General features: G+C 33.9%; 2 protein-coding genes across 4 annotated transcripts in view; both read left to right on the forward strand.

The window, feature by feature from the left end:
- The first annotated feature begins 3,542 nt into the window (after positions 1 to 3,542).
- osr2 (odd-skipped related transciption factor 2) lies at positions 3,543 to 9,092 on the forward strand. 2 transcript variants are annotated; one of them, XM_066691042.1, is made up of 4 exons: positions 3,543 to 3,789; positions 6,659 to 7,364; positions 7,882 to 7,981; positions 8,603 to 9,092. In XM_066691042.1, exons 2-4 carry the CDS (start codon positions 6,712 to 6,714, stop codon positions 8,783 to 8,785), a joined length of 936 nt encoding a protein of 311 aa, XP_066547139.1. In that variant the 5' UTR covers positions 3,543 to 3,789; positions 6,659 to 6,711; the 3' UTR covers positions 8,786 to 9,092. The 2 variants fall into 2 exon arrangements, with proteins under 2 accessions (XP_066547139.1, XP_066547140.1); XM_066691043.1 differs by having other exon boundaries at positions 8,685 to 9,092.
- Positions 9,093 to 20,051: 10,959 nt separating this feature from the next.
- vps13b (vacuolar protein sorting 13 homolog B) overlaps positions 20,052 to 23,732 on the forward strand; it is a 353,373-nt gene continuing 349,692 nt past the window's right edge. For both annotated transcript variants that reach the window (XM_066691052.1, XM_066691051.1), the window contains exons 1-3: positions 20,052 to 20,163; positions 21,475 to 21,639; positions 22,829 to 22,972. In XM_066691052.1, the coding sequence (XP_066547149.1) occupies positions 21,493 to 21,639; positions 22,829 to 22,972 (291 nt within the window). In that variant the 5' untranslated portion in view covers positions 20,052 to 20,163; positions 21,475 to 21,492. The remainder of the gene's footprint in view (positions 20,164 to 21,474; positions 21,640 to 22,828; positions 22,973 to 23,732) is intronic.

A 23,732-nucleotide genomic window follows, 5' to 3' on the forward strand; every position in this document is an offset into this window, starting at 1 on the left:
CCTATAGTTTAAAGTAAAATAGATTTTGACGATTTTTGTTTTTTTTAATGGCATCCTCTCAAAACATTTATTGTTAAACCTCTTTAAGCATTTATATTTATAGTTCGTAACAACTGATGGCAAATAGTTCTGGTAACTTTTGACAGTTAAGGTCCATTATATTTGCAATATAAATGTAAACAGTTCTCGCAATCTCTACGAAGCGACTAATTGTTTTCTCCTTGATTGATTTCACAGCCCAACTGTACCTGTTTTCCAAACCAATACGCGGACATCTTTATACAGAGCCTGAAGAATTTTCGAATTTTCACAAAATGCAGATGTTCTAATACGTCAACGAATGTTCAAGAATTAAAATCAAAATTCCTCAACATTTAATGGACCATCTGCCACACGAGTCGTAAATGCTAATAGTCTTTTGTGAAACTCTGAAGTAAATAAAATAGGAGGTATCTGATTACTAACATGAAACACGAAAGGTATATAATATGAATCCATACATTGAAAAACACAAACTCATTTACGAACTAATTCAATAATTCCAGTAACAGAAACAGTGAGTGTGACCGATTATACAAAGGCTACAACTATTTTCATTTGAACGTAGCCTGGTTTTCTGCTCAAAAACATTTATTCTGCAAGCGATAGAAAATAATGAGAATAAAAAGTAATAGACTAAAACGGAAGGTTTATTGAAGTTTATAACAATAAGACTAGCCATTCTAATAGCAACAAGAACATGTCTTGGATTTGTACTTTGCGAAACCCATCCAGATTACATTTTACATTAATACCAGATTAAAGTAATAACAATACAGATGTAATCGGGATTACACCATATACAACATACACATTTGTCCTACACAATTAAAATAGAAAACGAGCTGTAAATACGGAAAAAATAGACACTGTAATAACATGGGCATTAAGCGCAGATTATAATGTTATTTTAAAACATGTATGCGGAAACATTAAAGGGATATATTAATTTCATTAGCTGATTTATATATAGGCTAATAAAATGCACGTCAAAAATACATATCTTTTTTATTTTGACTGGATGTTAACAACAACAACAATACTAATAATAACGACAGCTATAAAAGGGGAAAAAATGCTGAAAGTATTTTTTCCCTTTTATAGCTGTCGTTATTATTATTGTTGTTGTTGTTGTTGTCCGAAACTCAAAACCATATATAGCCTATATATATATATGTATGTATGTGTGTGTGTGTGTGAATACATATGCATTTAAAAGCATAACATGTTCACGATTGGCAATAATGTAATACAGAAGCGGAGTCTTGCTGGTATTGATTGCACGTCTCTATTCAATCTGAGTGCGTCGCTGACTAGACGCCACACAAGGGGGCGCTGCAGACCTGCTTCGGATCTGTACGGGGCTGCTCTGCGGACCTGCAAAAACTCCAGTCACATTAACAAGGTCTTATTCTGCTCTTCACAGGTAGGACGGATTTGTATTGAAGAGAAGCATCTTCCAAGTCAAACCTGTTAAAACATTTGAAAGGTATGTGTCTTTAATTTCTTCATTTATTTTGCCAATAAAACAAACGAAGGATCAGGCTACCAAAACGGTTACCGCTTGGCTGATTCACATATAATCAGCTATAATCCTTAGAAGCTGTTTTCTGTTTACTCTATGCACTGCCCTTCGTTTAAAATACTTTCCTTTCACTCTCTATATGAAGTAAATCCTATGTATCCCTTCACGTTTTGCCGTATTCAGTTATGATAGTCTCAAAATTGAACAGCCATTGTGGGTCAAAATGTAATAAATTCTCTATATACACGAATAACAGTCTAACCTGCATAGTATTTTAGAACTTTTTTCCTTCAAATGTCGTTAATGCTATATTTTTACTAACGAGGAAAATTATTTTCAGGTTGTTTGTGTTTCAAATATAATATTAATAACTTCGATTTAATTACATATTAGAAAACAGACATTTCAGAAAATCATAAAACACGAATGACGGACGAATAAATAAATCTAATATTTTCGTAAAATACTAAATATTGAAATGCCAGACAGTTTGCCAGATATTTATTTGAACAAAAATTGGAGACATATCAATGCCGAATAATCCTGCATTACACTGCAGGTGTCTTTCAGTTTCATTCACCCGATTCAGATGTATACTTGTTTATTTTTCTGAATGAAATTTAACACATCAATATGATTAAAAAGACTAATACGTTTATTTATTTTTCTTTAAATTAAAATATTAGCCTAATGAATATAAATAACGGACTTATTAATATGAATACGTTCAATGGAAAACAATCAAAAACGAAGTAAAAAAAACTTAAGAACATTTTGCCGAGTACGACTAACTACGATTATTATTATTATTATTATTATTATTATTATTATTATTATTATTAGTAGTAGTAGTAGTAGTAATAGTATATCGATATTACTTCTACTACTATTACTACTAATACAAAATTAAATTTTGCACGTTTTACGAAACATTTGACCCATTCAATTGATGTTTACATTATTTTATTACATAAGAGTTCTATAGGCACCTGTATGCGAAGTACTTTAAGACTATTAAAGGTAATTTGAATATCTCTGACATATGTATTTTTTCTTTTGAAAACTTGATCTCTTTATTAATATCCTTTCCAATAATATACTTTAAATATACACATAAACATTGTATAGGCTATATGGACACGCAAACACACAAACGCACACAGAAACACACACATACATACATACATACATACATACATATTATTTTAATTAGATGCATATATTAAGTGATATTTTACATGAATGTATAGTTACAGGTGCCTAACTAGGTAGAAGAACATACAAAATCACGTATAATATCATTGTAGCCTATTATTCTTGTTATAAAACACGGATCTCAAAGTTGAATATGTTCTTTTTCGCCCACAAGCGCACTAGTAGAATGAATAAAATGCGGGTAAAGTTTGTGTAAAACACACTGCCACATGCTAAATACAATAGAAACACATTTGTAACGGTAAATAATATACTAAATAACTATATACATAATTAAGCAAGATATTTTGTTGCTATTTTATTGTCCTACAGCTGCAGGAATTGTGTGTACACATATGTAGTTTGCTGAAGTATAAAGGGCGAGTATTTTATTATTATCACTAAAATAGACTAATAGCCTACATTTCAGTATAGTGGTGATCACATTGTGTACTCAACTACCACGGGTTTTCAGCTGCCATTTTATTACCTCGGTTTAAGTTGTTAGATCGCACACATCCCGAACATGTTTTCAGTTTCTTACTGAGCACGATACGAATCTTTCAAAAGAAGGAAAAAAATCAGGTTTTTGGGTCGTATTGGCCTGTGCTGTGAGGCTGCGCACGGTCCTCTGGAGTCGCAGTTGCTATCCAAACACAAATAAACAGAGCGGAGCAGCGCTGTCAATCACATAGGGGCGGGGGCGGGGCGGGGGCGGGGCCTGCGCCGCAGTCGCTCCGCTGTGAAAAGTGCAGGAGCCGACACTGCACCGCACTCACACTCCGGCAAACCCGCACAGCAGGGCTGCGACCGGCGCTCCGGCCACCGCCAACACAGGACTCCTGTACACAACTTGTGATCTTCTATACTTGCTCTAATCTCCAACCATGAATTGTACATGGAAGACCCTTGAAGACTTTTGCTGACGTCTTATTTGGAGTTCGTCGCTTTACACAACTCCTAGACACTGTGGATTAATGAAGGACGGCAGAACTCACTGCTGGCGACCTTTGGCATCCTTTTATTGTGGGGTAAGATCCTCTACAGCGCGTTTAGTGACTTAAAATAAGACATACCCTGAATAGATACTAGTGTATTGCACGAATAATACACGACTTATACTTAATTATTACTATGATCAGAACCAAACGTATTCCTAAATTGCAAATCTCCAACTATTCCATGTATTTCAAAAAGGAAGAAAAATAGTGTATGCAAGCTTATATAAAATGATCCTTGACCACAGTAACAGACCCTGCAAAGTAAGAAACATGTAAAATAATAATTTAAATATGTGTTCATTCTAGTTTAAAAAAAAAAAAAACCTGAGGGTAAAAATATATCCCGAGATTCGACAGATGTAAATTCATTTACAATAAATCTAAGTGGAACAAATTGAAAAGATTTCACATTAGATACATGAGATCAAATGTTGCTCTGAAGTCGTGCCAAATTGTTTACAAATAGCGATCCAGCCACCGAGCATTAAAAGACTGTCAATCACTGGCAAAAAGGGGATGTTAATACCACTCTTGGGAAGCTTACAATACAACTCTCTCAACTAAGTGTTGAGTAATAGGCAAAGAACTAGCGGCTAAACACGGGGAAAATGTGCTTGAAAAACAAGGACAATTAATTAATAAGCACAACATTCGTAATTATAGCTTTCAAAAACACGTGGGAGTAAATATTGTATTTCCTAAATGACCTAATTTCTTGGGTTGTGGCGTGGGTGTAGTCTATTACTTTCTATACAGAAATTACAAGTATTTGATATTCTCGTACTAGCCACATGCGTGGATACTATATTTTAAATATAAGCATCTCCATTATGCATGTAGGCTACAAAGTGAACTACAAAGAAAAGCATATAATAATGATTCCAATAATGGACAATTCAATGGAAGGCCACGTTTATCTTGATACATGTAAACTTCGCAGATTACACAATTATTATCATTATGATTGTTGGCAGCAGTAGTGGTAGTAAAATTCAGCAAAATTACAATTACAAATACAATTTCAAAACTTATTTATATCACGGTTCGAAAGAAACATCAGAGTGTAATAATATTACAGCTGAATAGACCCTTATAGAAAACCCTTTCTACATATATACATGCAAACATACATATAATTATCATTTTTAGACTATTGCTGTTCTGTCCAGTAAACCATGGTAAATGTAAAGAGACACAAAATTGGTTGGTGGGAATGCTTATTCAATTTTTCAGTTGCAGTACCACGCCGATGATCCGGCTGAAACCCAATGCTAGTCACACCGTTCTCATTAACTCACTTAAACGGTGTTGTGTCAGGAAAATCCCTGATACAACTGGCACTGAGAATATGAACAGAACCTGCAGGAACCTTCCTCTCCATCTTCGCAATGTAAATTCAAGGTCCTCATCTAAAAGTCTTTTAGATATGCTTCCCATTTTAAGATATTGGTTTATGAATTTATGCAACCACAATTGAGACCGCGGATGTTGTGGTTCAAAATATAGTGTATTAACAATGTATTTTGCAATACTGATACTTAAATCAGGTTAATTTTTTCACTACTGAATTGATTCATTTAATGTATAACAGAATACAGAACTGTGCATTTATTTAGAGGTTAATTAGGTCATTTCGTGTAAAACATACAAAATATTAGTTGAATAATTTAAATATGAAAAAAGGTGCAGGAAAATGTGTGACAGGCCTACTTTTAAATCAATATTATATATGCAAAGATATAAAACATTGTTCGAAATATATTTAATTATCGTTTGTTTGTGTAGCTCCTTTTTTACGTTCTCTCTCTTTATATTATCATAATCTGTATTTGCCCATACAAAAGTGGACACATGGTGGAAACATGTTGAACTGTTTTTGCGTGGAATATACAGTTAAAGGTATATATATATATATATTTCTTTACAAGTAGAAAGGCGATCTGACTATTTTAGCTATAGGCTGACATCTGGAATGGATCCCACATTGCAGACTTAATTTGTTTAGAGTCGGTGGCGTTGGAAAGGTGTCGCTTTTCTCTCCTTCAATTATCTTGACGAATGGGTTGTTGGTGCAATAAGAAAAATAAGCACCTATCTTAAGAATAAACCTTCCTGCACGGACGGTCGCTCAATCTGGCTCCAAGCAGTGTCTCACTAATTAATTATACCTGCAGTTTTACAACACCCTCCCCTGGCCACAGATTTAATCAGAAGGTGAGGGCACTTCAAAAGACTGTCGAAAAGCACAGGAATAACCATCTGTAGGTGAGCTTTTTCAGTGGGGTAAAATATGAAATGACCCATCTCCGGGGCAATCAGAAAATAATTGAAAGCTCTTCGTGTCTGTCGTTTCTAAAACCGATTAAGACATGGGTTTATTTTGTTGGCATCAGTGGCTAAAGACACCAAATTCAATTTAGAGTATTATTTTGGGAGGAATCTACAGAACATCTCGCCATTGCATAAGCAGTTTGTGCAATTTACCAACATATTCCAATCTACAACTTTTTTTTTAATAAACAAGCAAACAAAAAAAGCTGGATAGTATTAAGAGAAATGTAATTGATGAGAAACCTTTATCATGGAGGCGTTAAGAGGAAGTATTCTCCATGAAGCCTTTTAATCCACATGACACTGTTTTTCTTCTAAACATAATTCTGCCTGTCACCAAGTTAGTAGCAGCTGAATTATAAAATGCATTCTCGTTGTTGTTTGGGATTTATTCTTTTTATAACTGTACTAAACGGTTCTATTTAACGGTGCGTTTTTATATACCCTTTCAATTGTATGACGCATTGATTACATTAAATATTAAGAATCAGCATTAAATATGATGAATATGACCAATATATATTTTGTTATTTAAAATAAATAAATAATTGTATGTGTTTCTTTTCAGACAATTTAAGGAGTTTAACGAGGCCTTCTTCCACAAACCATCCACCGGGGAACATGGGAAGCAAAGCGCTGCCCGCACCTATTCCTCTGCACCCTTCCCTCCAGCTGACCAACTACTCCTTCCTCCAGGCTGTCAATACCTTCCCAGCGGCTGTCGATCATCTGCAAGGCTTGTACGGACTCAGCGCGGTGCAGACAATGCACATGAACCACTGGACACTGGGCTACCCTAATGTACAAGGGCTGAGGTCTACCATCACAGAGATGGCTGCAGCCCAGGGCTTGGTGGACGCTAGGTTTTCTTTTCCAGGTTTACCGTTCGCTGCCCATCTTTTCCATCCGAAGCAAGGTGCGATTGCGCACGTTATCCCAGCTCTTCACAAGGACAGGCCGAGGTTTGACTTCGCCAACCTGGCCATCGCTGCCACCCAGGAGGACCCGCCGAAATCAGCAGACCTTTCCAAGTTGACTACGGGCCTCGGGAGCCCCATTTCAGAGCTGAACAAGTTGTCCCCAGACAGGAAACCCACCAGAGGACGACTCCCCTCGAAGACTAAAAAGGAATTTATTTGCAAGTTTTGTGGCAGGCATTTCACCAAGTCATACAACCTTCTCATCCACGAAAGAACCCACACCGACGAGCGGCCCTACACGTGTGATATTTGCCACAAGGCGTTTAGAAGACAAGATCATCTTAGGGACCACAGGTACGGAGCAGTGTTTTGGTAGCTTTGTTCATTAGTAGGATACAAGAGTGTGTGTTTGTCTGGGTTATTCGCTGTTGTGTTATAAGTCTATTTATATTTGGGATATTTTAGGGTATATATAGAGGCAAATGCATAGTATTCTTCACAAATAAAATTGCATACATTATACAATACATATGAAATTGACATTAAGGAATAATTACAACAACAATAATAATATTAATAATAATTCATGAATATCAGGTAATGTCTTGAAGATTTGCTTTGACCAAAAAAAAAGGGGCTTCTGAACTTTGCAAACAAACTGCCTGTAATGACATCTGTACTCTGTGAGGGCGCTAAAGCATCGCCATTAAATCAGCACATGAAAACACAGAATGACCCTCTGTAAAACAAATGAATTCTCAAAAATGTAATTATAATTCATTAGACATTAATCATTATTATTATTATTATTATGATTATGACGATTATTATTAAGACATTAACTAAATCAAATCCGTCTATTGATTTTCAGATACATCCATTCCAAAGAGAAACCGTTCAAATGCCAGGAATGTGGAAAGGGATTTTGTCAATCACGAACTTTAGCTGTGCACAAAACATTACATATGCAGGTAAGTTTATATATTTTCATTTCTATTCTAAGTAACGGTTTACGTATATATATCATATCATATCATATCTATCTATCTATCTATCTATCTATCTATCTATATATATATATATATATATATATATATATGCCTATATTACACTATACTTTTAAAATTGATCTATAACAGCAGTAACAGTAATGGTGTATTCATATTTTATGTATAATTATTGCCTATTTTTAATGTTTTGTATGTTTTAATTGTTTGGCATACATTATCAGCACCATTACTGGTAATAAAAGTATATATAAATATATTACAATTGTAAGCGGAAAATGTATTGCAATATAATTTTAAATAGTGTAGAGCATTTAACCCACAACAATACAAAGCGAAACAAAAGTTAAACGTGTTATTAATATATATATATATATATATATACGAGGAGAAAAGAACTGCATGTATATTATTATTATTATTATTATTATTATTATTAATAATGTTGTAATGTTCAGTGTCATATTTGATAGAACATTTAAAGCGATAACGATATGCTGCTGTTAAAATACGAGTAAATAGACAAACATACAACAGCAAACGTTTGTAAAGGATTAATCCTTTGCTTGCTTCAAATCTAAACAGGAATCACCTCACAAATGCCCCACATGCGGAAGAACCTTTAATCAAAGAAGTAACCTGAAAACTCACCTTCTCACCCATACAGACATCAAGCCCTACAGCTGTGACCAGTGTGGAAAGGTGTTTCGGCGCAACTGTGACCTGCGACGGCACAGCTTGACACACACTCCACCACAGGACTACTAACAGCTAGCCGTGGAGGCAATTCTGCTTATAAACCAAACAAAGCAAAAAGCAAGAAAGCAGGACAAAATAAAACAACAAAACCACAGACTTTACCGATATGCCAACGGACTATAATAAGGATAATCAATATCCCCTAATGGATTGGTTGACTCGGAATTCCACCGTGGAACAGAATTGTCTTCCTCACTCGTGTAAATACCGTGTAAATAATGTTTTTGTACTGTCCCTTTTTATAACAAAAATGTAAAATGTAATTTGGAAATATGTTAAAATGTATTTTAGAAATAAAGCAAATTTACTATTCGCATTTTATGGTCATTGTTTTTGTCCTTGTGGTTGAACGGGACGCAACTGGTAAAGACTCCGATATGATTTATTTTACACAAACTGGGGGATTAAAATGAAACACCCCTTGTGCGAAGAATCACAAATAGAAATCGTATACAATGACACTGACAAGCACAGTTTTTAATGTGTAAGTTAAAATCATATCATACAGCCAAATAAATTATTCACGTAACATTTTTGTACTCCTGTGTTCCATTACCATTTTTCTATTCCTGCAATGCAACGTGGTCTGGTAGCACCCTGTTGTTTTAAGTAGCTATTTATTGGTTGAAAATTGCTATAATGGTTCACCGAGGCTTCTGTGGTTATTGAAATGTTTCGGTAGTGTTAAATTCTTAGTGATAGCAGTATGACTGATGATACTGTTAACATTTATTTTCTATTTACTTTGGTTGACATGTCCAAAAGCTGTTAAACAGTTATTGTTCTCATTTTTTTTTACGAGTAGCTCGTTAGTTGTTGCACGTAGATTTGTTTTGTCTCCCCCCACCCCCAACTATCATAGATAGTCGCGGGTGCCAGAGAGAAAAGGTATGAGGATATTCATGTCGCTATTTCCCTGTATTCCAGCACACATACTTCTGAACTTTGATATTGGAAGTAGATATTAGATTAACTAGATGCATAAAGCAATAATAACCATGTAAGTTAAAGTAACAAATAATTTAAATTGTATTTAAAGCCAATACATTCAAACAGGCTCGTTTGTATGCCTGTGCATTGTATGCTATGGGGACACCACTTCCTTTCAAATAGGTATATTTTACTATTTCAAGTTGAACATTTTGAGGCTGTGCAGCTAAGCCAATTTTTAACTGATAGCTATTATCCTGCAATGCTAGAAAATGGTTCTAAAATACATATACGGGCTATATATAAATTTAATTTTATTTTGTTGATTTGCATGCCAAAGCACACGAGAAGGAAGTGTTTTCATATAGCCGATGACACTTATTTGGGCTACAGAAAAGGCATGTTTTCCGGTAACCTTTACATCAACGCGTTCATTCGACCCGATAATTGGTGAATAATTATCTATCTATTGCTAGCTACCATAAATGGAAATGTTGTTACATTGTCATCTGAGGAAAAAATAACAAGACGTTTAATTATAGCATTGAATTCGATACATTAGAAGGGAGTAGAAACTTAGTTGAAATGTCACAAATTAGCCTACATTATTTATACGAAATGAAATGAATACCACGTTAAAATGTATCAATGTTGACTGTAAGGGTAAATAAACATGCTATAAGATTAATAAATAGATTGGGATGGTATATGGTGATAAAATATGAATGTATGATTGTAGTTATTTTATTATTAACAACCAAAACATGTATATCGATAAATGGTTGACATGCATACATTATACGTATAATTATAATAATAATAATAATAATAATAATAATGTATCATAATAATGAAGAGATAAACATGTTTTGAATAGCCAGTATACACAATAAGAATTGAATCGAATGAGAATTACGATTACTATTTCCTTGCAGTTTTTCGTGAAGAAAGACGTTCGCGATTCAAACACTCAGGCTTCTGTGATGTTTATTGTTTTGTATTACTTGCTATTCAACTTGTAGTATTTTTGTTTAATTCAGACTCACCTCCATTGTGTAATTAGTTTATATTATCTATGGTAATATAACTACTAGTACTGCTACTACTGTTAAAAGTAAATGTAATACAGAAATAAAGTAAATCATGAGTACATTATTATTAATAATATTTGTATTGTTATTATTTATATATTTTCTTTTACAATACACACAAACTGAATTGTGTTAAAACTGGTGATGTCCACGTTTGAACACAAATTGAGTTATTTCTTTTTTGTTTATGTGTGTGTAAAACACAATTTTCATTAATGATATTGGCATATACACACACAAGTATCCTCTCACCATTTCGAAACATCTACTGTTTCATAAGAAAGGCGGTTTGTTGTCAGCTTGTCACTCTTCTTCTTCTTCTTCTTCTTCTTCTTCTTCTTCTTCTTCTTCTTCTTCTTCTTCTTCTTCTTCATCTTCTTCTTCTTCTCATTAATGTCAACGTTTGAGAGGCATAACTCGTCGGGACTCTGCTGTGCAAAAGTACTTGTACTTCGCAAACATCTGACAGAGAAATTCTGATCTTAATTAAAACCTATCAATATTCGAGACTGAAGCAGTTATCAAATTTGTTCAAATGCGTTTCTTGTGGTGTCATAATATATGCGCTAACTAAATAAATAAAAAAGTCAAACCGGCTAGTAAGTGATGAAACAAAACACATAAACTACTATTTAATATTATTAATTTATATTATTCATGTTATAATTGTATAATGTATGCATGTATTTACAGATTGGTTTGGATACCAGCCTCAGAATCCAAACATCTAAACAGTTAATATATACAATACAATGTACAGTTGTACAATGTGAAGTTCACTAGGCCGAAAATACACTCCCATAACCATCCCCATACTCGCTCCACGAAATAGCCTTGGGTCATGGGTCTTTTGCCTTGAAAGAGACATTTTGAGGTCAACACTGTCGTTTTCAAAGGAGGGGTCCCTCCCTGCTGTTTTTCTTGTGATAAAGTGGACACACATAATAAACTCTCTTGATTTGTTTATGGATTTAAATAAAGCGTTATAAAAATTTTGCAGATGCCTGTCAAACAGTCCTGGAAAAAGTAGCAATATTTTTGAATGTACAGACATATATATATATATATATATATATAACAGCAGGAAAGGTTACCGGTATGTACTTATATGCAACGAATATGTAAAAAAGCAACACAGCACAATGGTCAGGTATCATCAATCTATGCAAAACTGCAGACGTGCAGCATAGTGCTGCACCTGTAAATACCTTCAAAATAACACAATGCGGCATTAATAACAATAATGGAATTTAAAGATTCCAGCTGACGTCAACTTTCCATCTGTTTAACTACGATAACAACAACAACAAAAACAACAATATAATAATAATAATAATAATAATAATAATAATAGGCCTTAATAATACAATTGAATAATAATTTAAATTAACATGCATCGGCTTTATCCTCAGCACACTCAATGTAATTGTAATTGTGTCTGGAAATGATTAAATTCTATTAAATACATTTTCAATTAAATCAAATTAATTATGTTATAAATACATTTACAAATTCTAATGAAATGCGGGGATAATTCTTGTATAATTCAATTCAGATGAGTTAAAGAGTCACTTAGAACGAAGTGTAGAATTCATAGTGAAAAATAACAATTAGCAGTAGCATATTTAAAACAAGTAGTTCTCCCATAAATCCTAATTGCAGATATTATTATTATTATTATTATTATTATTATTATTAATAGTAGTAGTAGTAGTAGTAGTAGGAGGAGGAGGAGGAGGAGGAGGAGGAGGAGGAGTTGGAAGTAACGGAGGAATATTTACTGTTATTTACTAGGTTATACTAATATTGCTGATAAAAATATTCGTGATACACGCTATATATAACAAATTATGAATGGTATAACGAAACAAATATAACAAGTCAAAATAATCAACAAGAATCTATAACAAGCCCCAACTTAGATCTTAATAACGAAAAAGCAATCCCACGCCGAACATATTTTTATTTGGTATGGAGAATAGCCTGAATATGATAACTTTCGTTCTTTCATTATTTATTTTTTATTGATACATACATAAAAATAAATAAATACTAAATCCAAAACTATAGTTTAATGACAGTTCTCATTTTAATGCAATCTCATTACAAAGTACATATTGGCATTTGAGTCAGATATGCCTTACTGCATCGCAGATGTTCAAAGACAAAAACAATACAAACTTCACATATGCCTTAAGTAAGTAATCAGTTGAAATTAAAATACACAAACATTAACCAACAAACATTAGCTGAGAATAAAGATCGATATAGCGAATAATCAAATTACAAAATATTATTTAAATAATAATAATAATAATAATAATAATATTGACAATAATAAAGATTTAGTGTGAGTTAACTTCAAGTAACCAAGTTCCATATCCCTGCTATAGTCTATAGAACGTATTGATTTATCACACATAAACCGGCTGTTGTCAGAATCATCATTATGACAATTTTATTGACATTATAGTATTATAAATACAAGAATGCATGCATGCATTAAAAATGTGCCTGAAGAGGCTATATATACTGAGAAATAACATATTTTGAAGGTATTTTCCCAATATGAATATGACCTCTACAAAAAACACGTTTGGAAATTGAATTAAATTCCGTATTTAATTAAAATCTAATAATATTTGTTTTTATAATTGGGATAGTAGACCTAATAGAACATATAACAACCAGGCACACTGTAAAATAAAAATTCCAGAATTAAAAATATCACTTGTTACAATTATGAGTTCAAGTAGGTTGCCAAACTGTTGGAGGAGTCCTTCCACACCCTTCCTGGGAACCCTTAATAATAATTTATCGAATATTAATATAAATGTTAATATTAATGATAACTACACATTCCGAATAATAATAAATCATAAGTAAATACAGTGAACACATTTTATTCATGAGAAGAAAATGTTGATCCTGGGGTGGCGTTGCTCTTCTTCCTGGGGACCTGTTTGGGAAGCAACGTCATACACTAAGGATATTCAATCTAGAATCCAGTCCCCTTTCATTACATTGATTGTAAAGGGTACATGCGAATCATCGGATATTTCGTTCAGTAAGAAAGAGACGCTGCATCTTCTCTATTGAGTTAACAGCACCAGATTTAGGTGCATTCGATTTTCCTGCCATGTTGTTGTTTTATTATTATTTTTGTTTATTGTAACAACAACAACAACAACAACAACAATAATAATACATAGTCGATTTTTCCAGACGTATAGGCTATATGAATGCTTAAAGCCTGGGATTTGAATGCTGGAGTTTTATTAATTTTATTTTACCAAGCTATACTGAGTTAATATAAAATACTACATAAATTATTTTCAACAGGCCGCTATTTTAAAACAATAATACTAAAATCAATTTGCTTTTCAAGTAGCACGATTCTGTTTACCGATAACAAAATATTGTTTTATTTTTTGACCATTTTGTAAAAGCAAATAATAGCTTAATAGCATCTGGTAACTTAAGTATCTTCCCTTGTATAATTTATGGAAAATAACGAATCTGGTAAGAACCATACACATAGGCCTGTAGACTGAATCAAATGAATGACACTAATAATAAAAATATTAACATAATCCAATCTAAAAGGTTATTAATAAAAATACTTCCTATTTTAGAATATTTAACTCATTTCACCTCTTAAAAATACAGCAGATTCATTCAAGTGAACATAATCAGCACTTTTATTAAATATTTGACTGGATAGCAAATTCATTTGTGTAATTTTCCTTGATTTTCTCCTCGATATTAATGTATTTTCAAAAGCACATTACAGTGACCAACATAAGGATAATCTATTTTTAGGCAGTAATTATTATTTTAATGCTTTACTGGCCCCTGTGGTGATGCCAATATTTCAGACTTGACTAAAACAAACATAATCAATTATCCTTATTAGGCACCATTCCCCTACCCCCAAAACTAATCACACAAACAATTAACATTAAATGACTATGGAGTTATAGTTTAAAGCGAGCAGGCATTGTTTAGTAATCTGAACACTGAGCACGTGTGTGGTAACAATCAGTTGAAAACCTGAATGTACATGAACCCTTTCTTTCTTTTGTGATATTTAATCTGTCTGCAAATTAAAGCCATTTGTTTTAACCCCACCCCAAAGGGTTCACACATATAAAAGGGAACACAACCTTTCCGCTGGGGTTAGACTATAGTTTGAACTGCAGCTGAGACCCTGTCCATTTTATATTTTGGGGGAAATTCAAGGAAAAGGATTTTTAACATGCACAACTATCAAGCTGTCAAATTTCCTGCTTTTGACATGGGCACTTTTTATGCTTCTGACCTTTGCTGAACCAGTTTCCCTAGTTATACAAAGACTGTAACACTGGTCCTCAGGCATTTAACCATTCCTAAAGCCCATGCCTATCACTGGTCTCAAGATTGTGCGGATATATTGGTGACACATTGCACAGTAGGGCTGCATTCGGCTGGACTAAATGATGCTTGTTTGGGAAAAATCTGACAAGCAGTACTGCGTTCCATTAAAGATTAAAATACATTAAATCATTTATGTCTGTCCATTAAGTGAACAAGGAAAAGGGTATTTATTTGTAAATACCAAGAGTACACTGAAAACCTATGTGCTCCACATAGTCCATGCGCCTGGAGGTGTAATTTCTGTATTTATCTTGATCATATCAATAAACCTGCAGAAATGTGTAGGAAGTAAGTGAACCTGGGTGAAAGAGTCAAGATTTTCATAGGATAATTCAGTGAGGCTCAACACATTACATCAGTTGAGGTCAAGTGCTAGCAATGTGCATCAAATATTCAAACTGTTTTACAGCTAATACATTTTGGTTTATATGAAATAAAATATTTTTTAATAGTTACACAAAAAAACACCATCTTTAATAATTGCATGGACAGATATTCACATGAACACAGTGTTTTGAATCTGATTTGAATAGAAGTTATGTGTCTAAATGTTACATTATATAAATCCTTGCATGCCAAGGTATCGTACTGCACCCCTCCCCCCAACATAAAACATTCAGACTGTATGATGTGCAAAGTCTTGAATGCAGGAGATAGACATTATGATTATTGGCTGTGCATTTGATCTGGGTTGAGTAAAAGTAGGAAGCAGCAAGTCTGTATGTACTCACAGTAGATGAAATGGGAGCAGGCACATTGAGTATATTGGGCAGCAGAGACCTGTACTGAGAAAGTTTGCAGTGAGACAGGGTGGAGATCACTTGGGTTGAATTCGCCTTTATAACATGCAATAGTTCTGAAATTGCCATTGTTAAGGATTATTAAAAGGCATAGATTTTTGTGATGAAACTAGAGGACATTTATTTACATTTAGAACATATGTGATATATGTGTGTAAGAACAGGTACATCTATTACTAATATTTAAATTATATGCTATGATGTTATTCTTATTGCTCTGTAACAGGTCATATGCACACCTTTTATGTTTAAGACTTCACTGTTAAATTGTGATCAGGTACTCTATAAAGCTGGATAGGAAGGACTTGCAAAGTCAGACCTGCATTCTGGAGTTATATTTAAATTCACTTTCAATTCAAGTAGTGCTATTTGCTATCGTAAATGGGGGACACAATCCTTAGGGAGAAAACCAGGGCTTTAGTTGAATTCTCAGCTGTTTTATACTAATAATTGACTAATTAGGTTGTTTTCAACTCTTTCAAGTTTTTGAATTTTGTTTTGGTCTATTAAAATCAAACTTACAATCTAAAACTTCGAAGGAGCAGGAAACAATAACAATAAGTAAATAACTGCACTGAACTTAAAAGCATCAGTCACTGAAGTGCTGAGAACCAGAACTATGAAATCTGTCAGTAAAGTTCATTTCAGTATCAATAGCAATAGATTTTTTTTTTTCACAGTGTGAGCAATATTAACTGTGATGAAGAGAGATTTTTGCATACATTTTAGGGGAACTTTGTAATGATTTAAATAAATCATGATTTAAATAAATAAATGCTTACCAGACATTGCCTGGATAGCCCCCTTATTAAGATTCATTTAGTTTAAATCCCCATTTGGTTTAATTTGCAAAAAACGCTAAAGGATGACATTAAAAATCATGAGACGAAATCCCCCAAACATTTATACTGGCATGTGAAACTGATACTTAGCTCACCACTGAAACATATTACCTGAAGGACATTGGTAACATGCTGAAGTCCTCAGATTCATACCTAGACACCCAAAAAGTCAAATGCAGAGAGAAGCCCTGTGGGAAACGGAAAGAATCAGTCCATAGTTGAGTTTGGGATTTCTTAAAACCACTTTGCAGTGGCAGACCACACACTGGAACCTGGCAGTGCATCAGAAGCTTGTGTGTTGTCTGTGGAATCAGTGTTTTAAATTTGGTAATGGCTAGTGTGCATTTTGCCAACAACGTGCTGCTGGGGTTCAACTGAGGGCGGGAAAATGTTCTTAATATTATAATTATGATGGGGATTAATGGAGATCAGCAAGCAGGAGCCAGTGGCAAACCAGCCAGGAAAGAAACAGAGTGTGATATTTTCAGTACTGCGCACAAATCACAGGAAAATTTGGATGTGGCATATATTTTAATTGTAATTGGGGGAGAATTCAGATCCCGTTGTACTACAAATCTTTCACAGCCAACTTATATGTTACTATTTAGTCACCCACCTGTGGCACAGAAACTCAATCCAAAGGTTAATTCAACTTTCATATAAATTAAATTATTACCATACACTTGCTGGAATGCTTCATTTCAATGTTACATTGGATAATATTTTTAGTTTTGCATGTCATTTGCATATAACCCCAATAATAATTAATTTATAGCAGTTATAAAGAAACCTGGTTCTATACCTATTTGGTGCAGCATCCAATAAACGGATATGTAGTTTGGTAATTGCTAGCCATGGTTGGAGAAAACACCTGTACAAAAGAATGGACATACACTTAATTAATAATAATTAATTGAGCCTTCTTAACTGACCTGTAATTTGCGCTTGACGTCATTATGTTTGCACTGAGTCAAGAAAGGTTACAACTAAGAATTCAGGAATATCATTAATGTAGCATCAAAGCAGGTCTGAAAATCAATTTAAGCAAAACTCTTCTAAGGAGACTGAAGTAAATGGCATCCAGCTAAAAGAGGTTAACAATAACAAGAAGTTGGGTCAATTAATATAATCAATGGAAAAACAGATGTCCTGAATAAGAGAGCTAAACACTGGCTGGAGTACTTTGGGAAGATTAAGCATGATTCTTAAATGTAATCCCGTGTCTTAAAAAAAACCTTTGCCAATCCAGAGTGCCTATCTAAATGTATGAATGTTTCCCAGATGCAAAAATGATAAATAACAAATAGAAGCTTATAAAAAATGTGGCTTTAGTATAACAGTTATAGGCACAAAGACAAACTATAGGGCTTGAGTCCAAACAAGAGTATGTCATTGCAAGAATGTGGAAAGTAAAATGGCAATGGGTTGGACACATACTAGCATGAAAATACTGGACTAGATCAACACATACAGTGATTGAAAAGACAAATATTGGCTAGAGGAAATCCATGTTTTCAGGAGAGAAAGGGAATAGCATCTCTCTGCAGATAGTGGAAGAATCTTGTGGAAGCCTTCATCCAAGATGCTGAAAAAGATACAGCTATTGTGGCAGGCACAATATCTTCTGATCAGACTCCTGTTATGGTAGGAGTTTTAAGTTTTAAGCAAAATAAAACAGGCACACTGGCCTTAAAAAAACAAAAAAACTGTTAAAGGAAACCCCAAAAGCAACCACATGGAATTACACAGAAACAATGATTAAAGAGCAATTCCCTTATAAAAGTGTCCCCGAACTGTCTGATCAGTTGATTGACTGGCCAATAAGAACAAAATGTTCAACTTTATACACACATAAATAGACAGATTGCTAGATCCTACAAATATATATTAAGAAATACATATCTTGAGTTTGAAGAGAATGCTATTTCGTCCGGAATGAGGGAGAAGTTGGTCTCTGTGGTTTTTGCAGATTTACTGTTGTAGATTATTTCAATGGGATTTAAATCATGAATCTGAGCAGATAATTAAATGTCTTCAATGCCATTTTCCTTGAACCACTTTGTTACATGGCCAGATTTTTGACATGATGTACTTATCTTGTTAGTAAATTTATGGGCCCTTACTAAACAAAATTACATTTTATGGTAGCTGTATGCTGTTGTCCAAAATATCACAACATGTAGGATACTGGACTTGGTACCTTACACACACACACACACAAAAAAAAGTGTACATACCATATCACTTCATTATTTGGAGAAAAAAAAAGAACATATTAAGAATTTGGGTTTATATGATATAATCAACCTTTCACATCTTACTTTTAATAATATATAAAAAAAGGTAAAAACATTGTTCATTTCTTACCATGTACTGTATTGTTTAGCACTCAGATTTTTTACTGTATCAGTTTTAAAATACAAAATTATTTAAATGATCAGGCTCATAGAAATGCTCAAATATTTCGGCCTATAGCATAGTTATTTATCAGACAAACACAAACACGATGTTTAATTCTAAAAGACAAAGAACAGAACATATTAAAATAATGAGAAACATTTCCAAGTGTTTTTCTTCAAGTACCCTTCATCTATTCAAATATCAGTCTACTATAAACCGTACGCAACAAACACTATACTTAACTAAATTCTTAGTTACGTTCAAACTAAATGTTTTTTAAGGAGTGCACCAGGGCATAAACTTCGACATATCACTTGTTTATCAATTAATTAAAGTCATGAAAATGATAAAATCAATTAAGCAGAAAAATATGTAACAATATTGTCAATGCCTTGCAGGCTACACCAAACAGTTGGAACATTTTGTTTAGTTTTTATTGATCTCGTTTTAAATGTAGGTGTAGAACGGAAACCTTGCCTATAGCAAACGTTATAATATATCCTACATGTTTAACAAATCAACATACATCAACAAAAAACGGGACTGTATTCTGTAGTTTAAGCTGGATACATTGAAAGCTTTTCTTAATAACATAACAATCATGTAACATAGAAAATAACATCAATCCAAAAATTTTCACATTCACATTGGACAAAATTCATACAAACGTACAATCACAAACGCAAACTGCTATCTTTCACCAAACAGGTTGGCTTGCTTAACAGCACTGAGTCACAACTCCACGCTAGCGGAAGTGACCTCAGTTGAGAATGCCGGAAGTGGTGTTGTGCGGAAGCCTTTTACCGTCTTGACAGGATACTGCGAGTATTGTGCACTGTTGATGTTTTGGCTGGGTCGTAATGAATAAGGACGGAGGAGTGGAAACTTCTGGCAATTGTGCAAGTCAAGTAAGCGTAAATGCAGCGATTTAAAAATTGCGTCAAGTAGTTGTCAGTGCTTAAAGGTTTAGTGTTGGTATTTTTTTGCTAGGAAGTTTCTTCAGGAAGTGCATAGAGAGTACCGCGCAGTAAACGTTTTTCAGCGTGGTGTATAAATACACTGACTAACACAGTTTGGTTTGTCTTGCATTTTTCTTCGTGAATAGCTATACAATTTATTACTGCACTTTGAATTTTCCTTTAATTTTATGTCAAACAGACGACTGTTCTCGAAATGAACTATCTGACTGTGATCATTTTTATTTTTGTGGTTGGTTAGAACATAAATGGTTATTAAGTCACATTCGTTTAGCGTACTATTACTAAATAAATCATTTACTTATATTTTACACTATTTATTACTAATTGCTGATGTAAATGTGAAAATGTGTTTACATTCAGATTAAATGTTAAAGCACTGGCCTTATACTAACTTTACATAAAGTGTTGAACAATACTTTAGTTTTAAATACTGTACAGCGTTCAGATTGTCTTTCCACTTTCCACTACACACTTCTTTTGTTATTCTAGTGATAATACAGATAATTGATTAAATTTCCAACAAGAGAAATACACTTATGTCTATATGAGAATTACATTGAATTAGTTAAATTGTCATTCTGACAGCTATCATTAAGAAGGTTATACACTATTTCAAAACTAATGCCAATTTGGCTTTCCATGCACGTTCATACAAGCAAAAAACAAACTAACAAAAAGATAACTCCTATTTTATTAATATTATTTATTATACATTGAAGATTCTCACATGACTTTTAAAGTACACATTTATGAAATCAAAGTTTGTATATATCCTTTAATGGGAAAACGTAATACCTTGTAACTGTTTTTTCTTGATGTTGACATTAGATGCCTGTGAGCAATTACACTCTTCCAGGGTGAACTTTCCACCATAAACACAATATAGACAAATCTGATGCTATCACTTGCATTAAGATGTAGGCCCCTTTTATTTAGTATTTATTTTTAAATTAGGATTTATTGTGCTTTTTACTTAAAATCAAAAGTACACTGGCTAAGGTGACAATATTTTGTCACAGCTTTGGCCAAATCTTTAACTTGTATATAGGTGTGATATTGTGATATTGCCAGTTTTTTTTCTTTTCTACTCCAACCTATTGCAATTCATATTTGTGCAGGTAGGAAACCCATTAGTTCACTTTTTAAGCAATAAATAAGATTCACTGACACATCTTTTTTGTTTTTTGTAAAAGATGTTGAGTGCACTGTACTAACGAGATTCTTTCTTCCCATTGGCAGTCTTAAAGGCATTCCATCATGTTGGAATCTTATGTTACTCCACTTCTGATGAGCTATGTTGACCGCTATATCAAGAACCTAAAGCCATCAGATCTGCAGCTCTCGCTGTGGGGGGGGGATGTGGTTCTGAGCAAACTAGAGCTGAAGCTGGATGTCTTGGAGCAGGTATGTTATGGACTATAGAAGCCTGTGTGTGTGTGTGTGTGTGTTTGGGTACAGTTTACACTGACAAAACCAGCCTTTGCTGTGGGTCCTAGATTTGAGTCCTGCCTGGTGTGACTGGCTTGCTACATCCCCAGGGGCAGCACAAGGATAGGGGGTGGGGCAGAGTCAAAGTCATCCATTACTGTTAGCTCAACAGCAAGCCCTTTTGCTTGTCATGCAACTGCTTAAGCAGGTTAGCAGGAACTATCACCGTTGTCTAGTTGACACCAAGGGTATACTGTGTATCATAATATGTCATTTTGCAAACAGAAGCTAATGACAAGAACAGCATGTTCCTGGGTAAACGTGATTTTGTGTCTAGTTGTTACAGATCAGTGTGTGAGTGAGTGGTTCCACGTTCATGCTGAAAAGAAAGTGCAGATTCTACTGAGCTACATAAAAAAAAAAAAAAAAACGAAAATCTGCAAATGAACATGAAGAGGTTATTACTGAAAGCAGCTTTTGCACATCTGACAGCTGGAATGCTTTGTGTTTTTTTTGCTCGCTCTTTTGTAGTCTTTTTATTGTTCTGGATTTGGATGCAATATACAATCTGCAAAGAAATAATTAGAAATAGCCTTTTAAGTGAAACAGTGTGGGTTTAAAAGCAGACATGCTATAAATTAATGACAGCTCTTCCTTTTAAAATATGTATAATTATTAGTTTTTGGCAGGGAATAGGAAAAATAAAATAAAACAAACAAAAACGCAGTTCTCTGTAGACAGCGTGTTTTCATGGGATGTATTTTCACAACAGCTTGAGAGTTCTACTGTATTTTACAGTATAAGATGCTTAACACTTACAGTTGTCCCACATGAATTACTCTTTATAATGTATTTCTCTAGAACACTTTATAAGTTATACATTATTGATTGCTGTTAAGTCGTTTCAAAAGCTTTATGGTTCTTTTTTAAGAGACAGATGTATAAAAATGCATAGGGCACATATGTTAAACCAATCGGCTGAATTTTAGGCTATAGGCTAGTATTACTGGGTTCACTTTGAGATGATGGTGATTTTAGTTTTGAAGGAAGATATGAGATCGAAAACCACGGGCACAATGCATCCTACTTAGTGGAATGGTTCAGACAGCTACACATCTTATCAGATGAAGCTTTAAACATTTTTTTTTTCTTCTCTCTTCTAAAGGAATTGAAGTTGCCTTTCACTTTCCTGAGTGGGCACATTCATGAGCTGCGTATCCATGTGCCATGGACCAAACTGGGGTCTGAGCCTGTGGTCATCACAATCAACACCATGGAGTGCATCTTAAAACTGAAGGATGGAGCTCAGGTTAGTGCTGACACAAGCAAGTCATATCTTCTTCCCTTCCATATGGACTACACCGAAACTTAGTAACCCAGATATACAGAAGTCACATACCTCTCCAACCAGTAGAATTATTTCTCAAGGATACATTAGCAAGTTATATTGTCAAATTGTGTCAAGATCATTTTCAGGCCAGTCTGGAAAGTATTCAATTGCACTCTTTAAAATATTTTTTTATTTTGACAACCAAATATTGTACTGACTATTGGCTTGATGAGGAATGTTTGGTTTGGTGTGACTCCCTTGGCTGCAGTGAGTCAGTTTACACACATGGAGTAATCTAACTGTGCACTGAAGTTATGAGGGGCTCCTGGCTCTTTCCTCAGCCCTGTCATTTCATACATATATCACACTCCTCACTGAAACTACATGAAAACATGAGCAGATTGTGAAGATGTATTATGTTTGCTCCATGTAGAAATATTTAGGTTGGTAGTAATAATGAAAGAGAACAAGTATGCAAGTGTATTTTAAATCCCTTATTTTATTCTTAACTAATGAATGACAATTATCCTCTTTATACAAATTAGTTGAGGTATCATTATTTTATTTCTTTGTGTTACACAATAGCATGTTGATTCATTGTACTTTCCCTGTTTAAAGTAGCCAACACTTTGGGAACAGGTTTATCAAGGATGACTGTATAACCACTATTATTTTAAGTTATTTCAGAGGTATTAAATTGTCATTGTGGCAAATGTTGGGTGTTGTTTTCTTTTAAATC

Source organism: Amia ocellicauda, chromosome 18 (assembly GCF_036373705.1).
Source record: "Amia ocellicauda isolate fAmiCal2 chromosome 18, fAmiCal2.hap1, whole genome shotgun sequence".
NCBI lineage: Eukaryota > Metazoa > Chordata > Actinopteri > Amiiformes > Amiidae > Amia > Amia ocellicauda.

What these genes read in the sequence shown, in the direction of transcription:
- osr2 (XM_066691042.1), top strand. Translation starts at nt 6,712, where the DNA reads ATGGGAAGCAAAGCGCTGCCCGCACCTATTCCTCTGCACCCTTCCCTC. An exon ending in GATCATCTTAGGGACCACAG is followed by an intron (nt 7,365 to 7,881) that starts GTACGGAGCAGT and finishes ATTGATTTTCAG; the next exon opens with ATACATCCATTCCAAAGAGA. An exon ending in ACAAAACATTACATATGCAG is followed by an intron (nt 7,982 to 8,602) that starts GTAAGTTTATAT and finishes AAATCTAAACAG; the next exon opens with GAATCACCTCACAAATGCCC.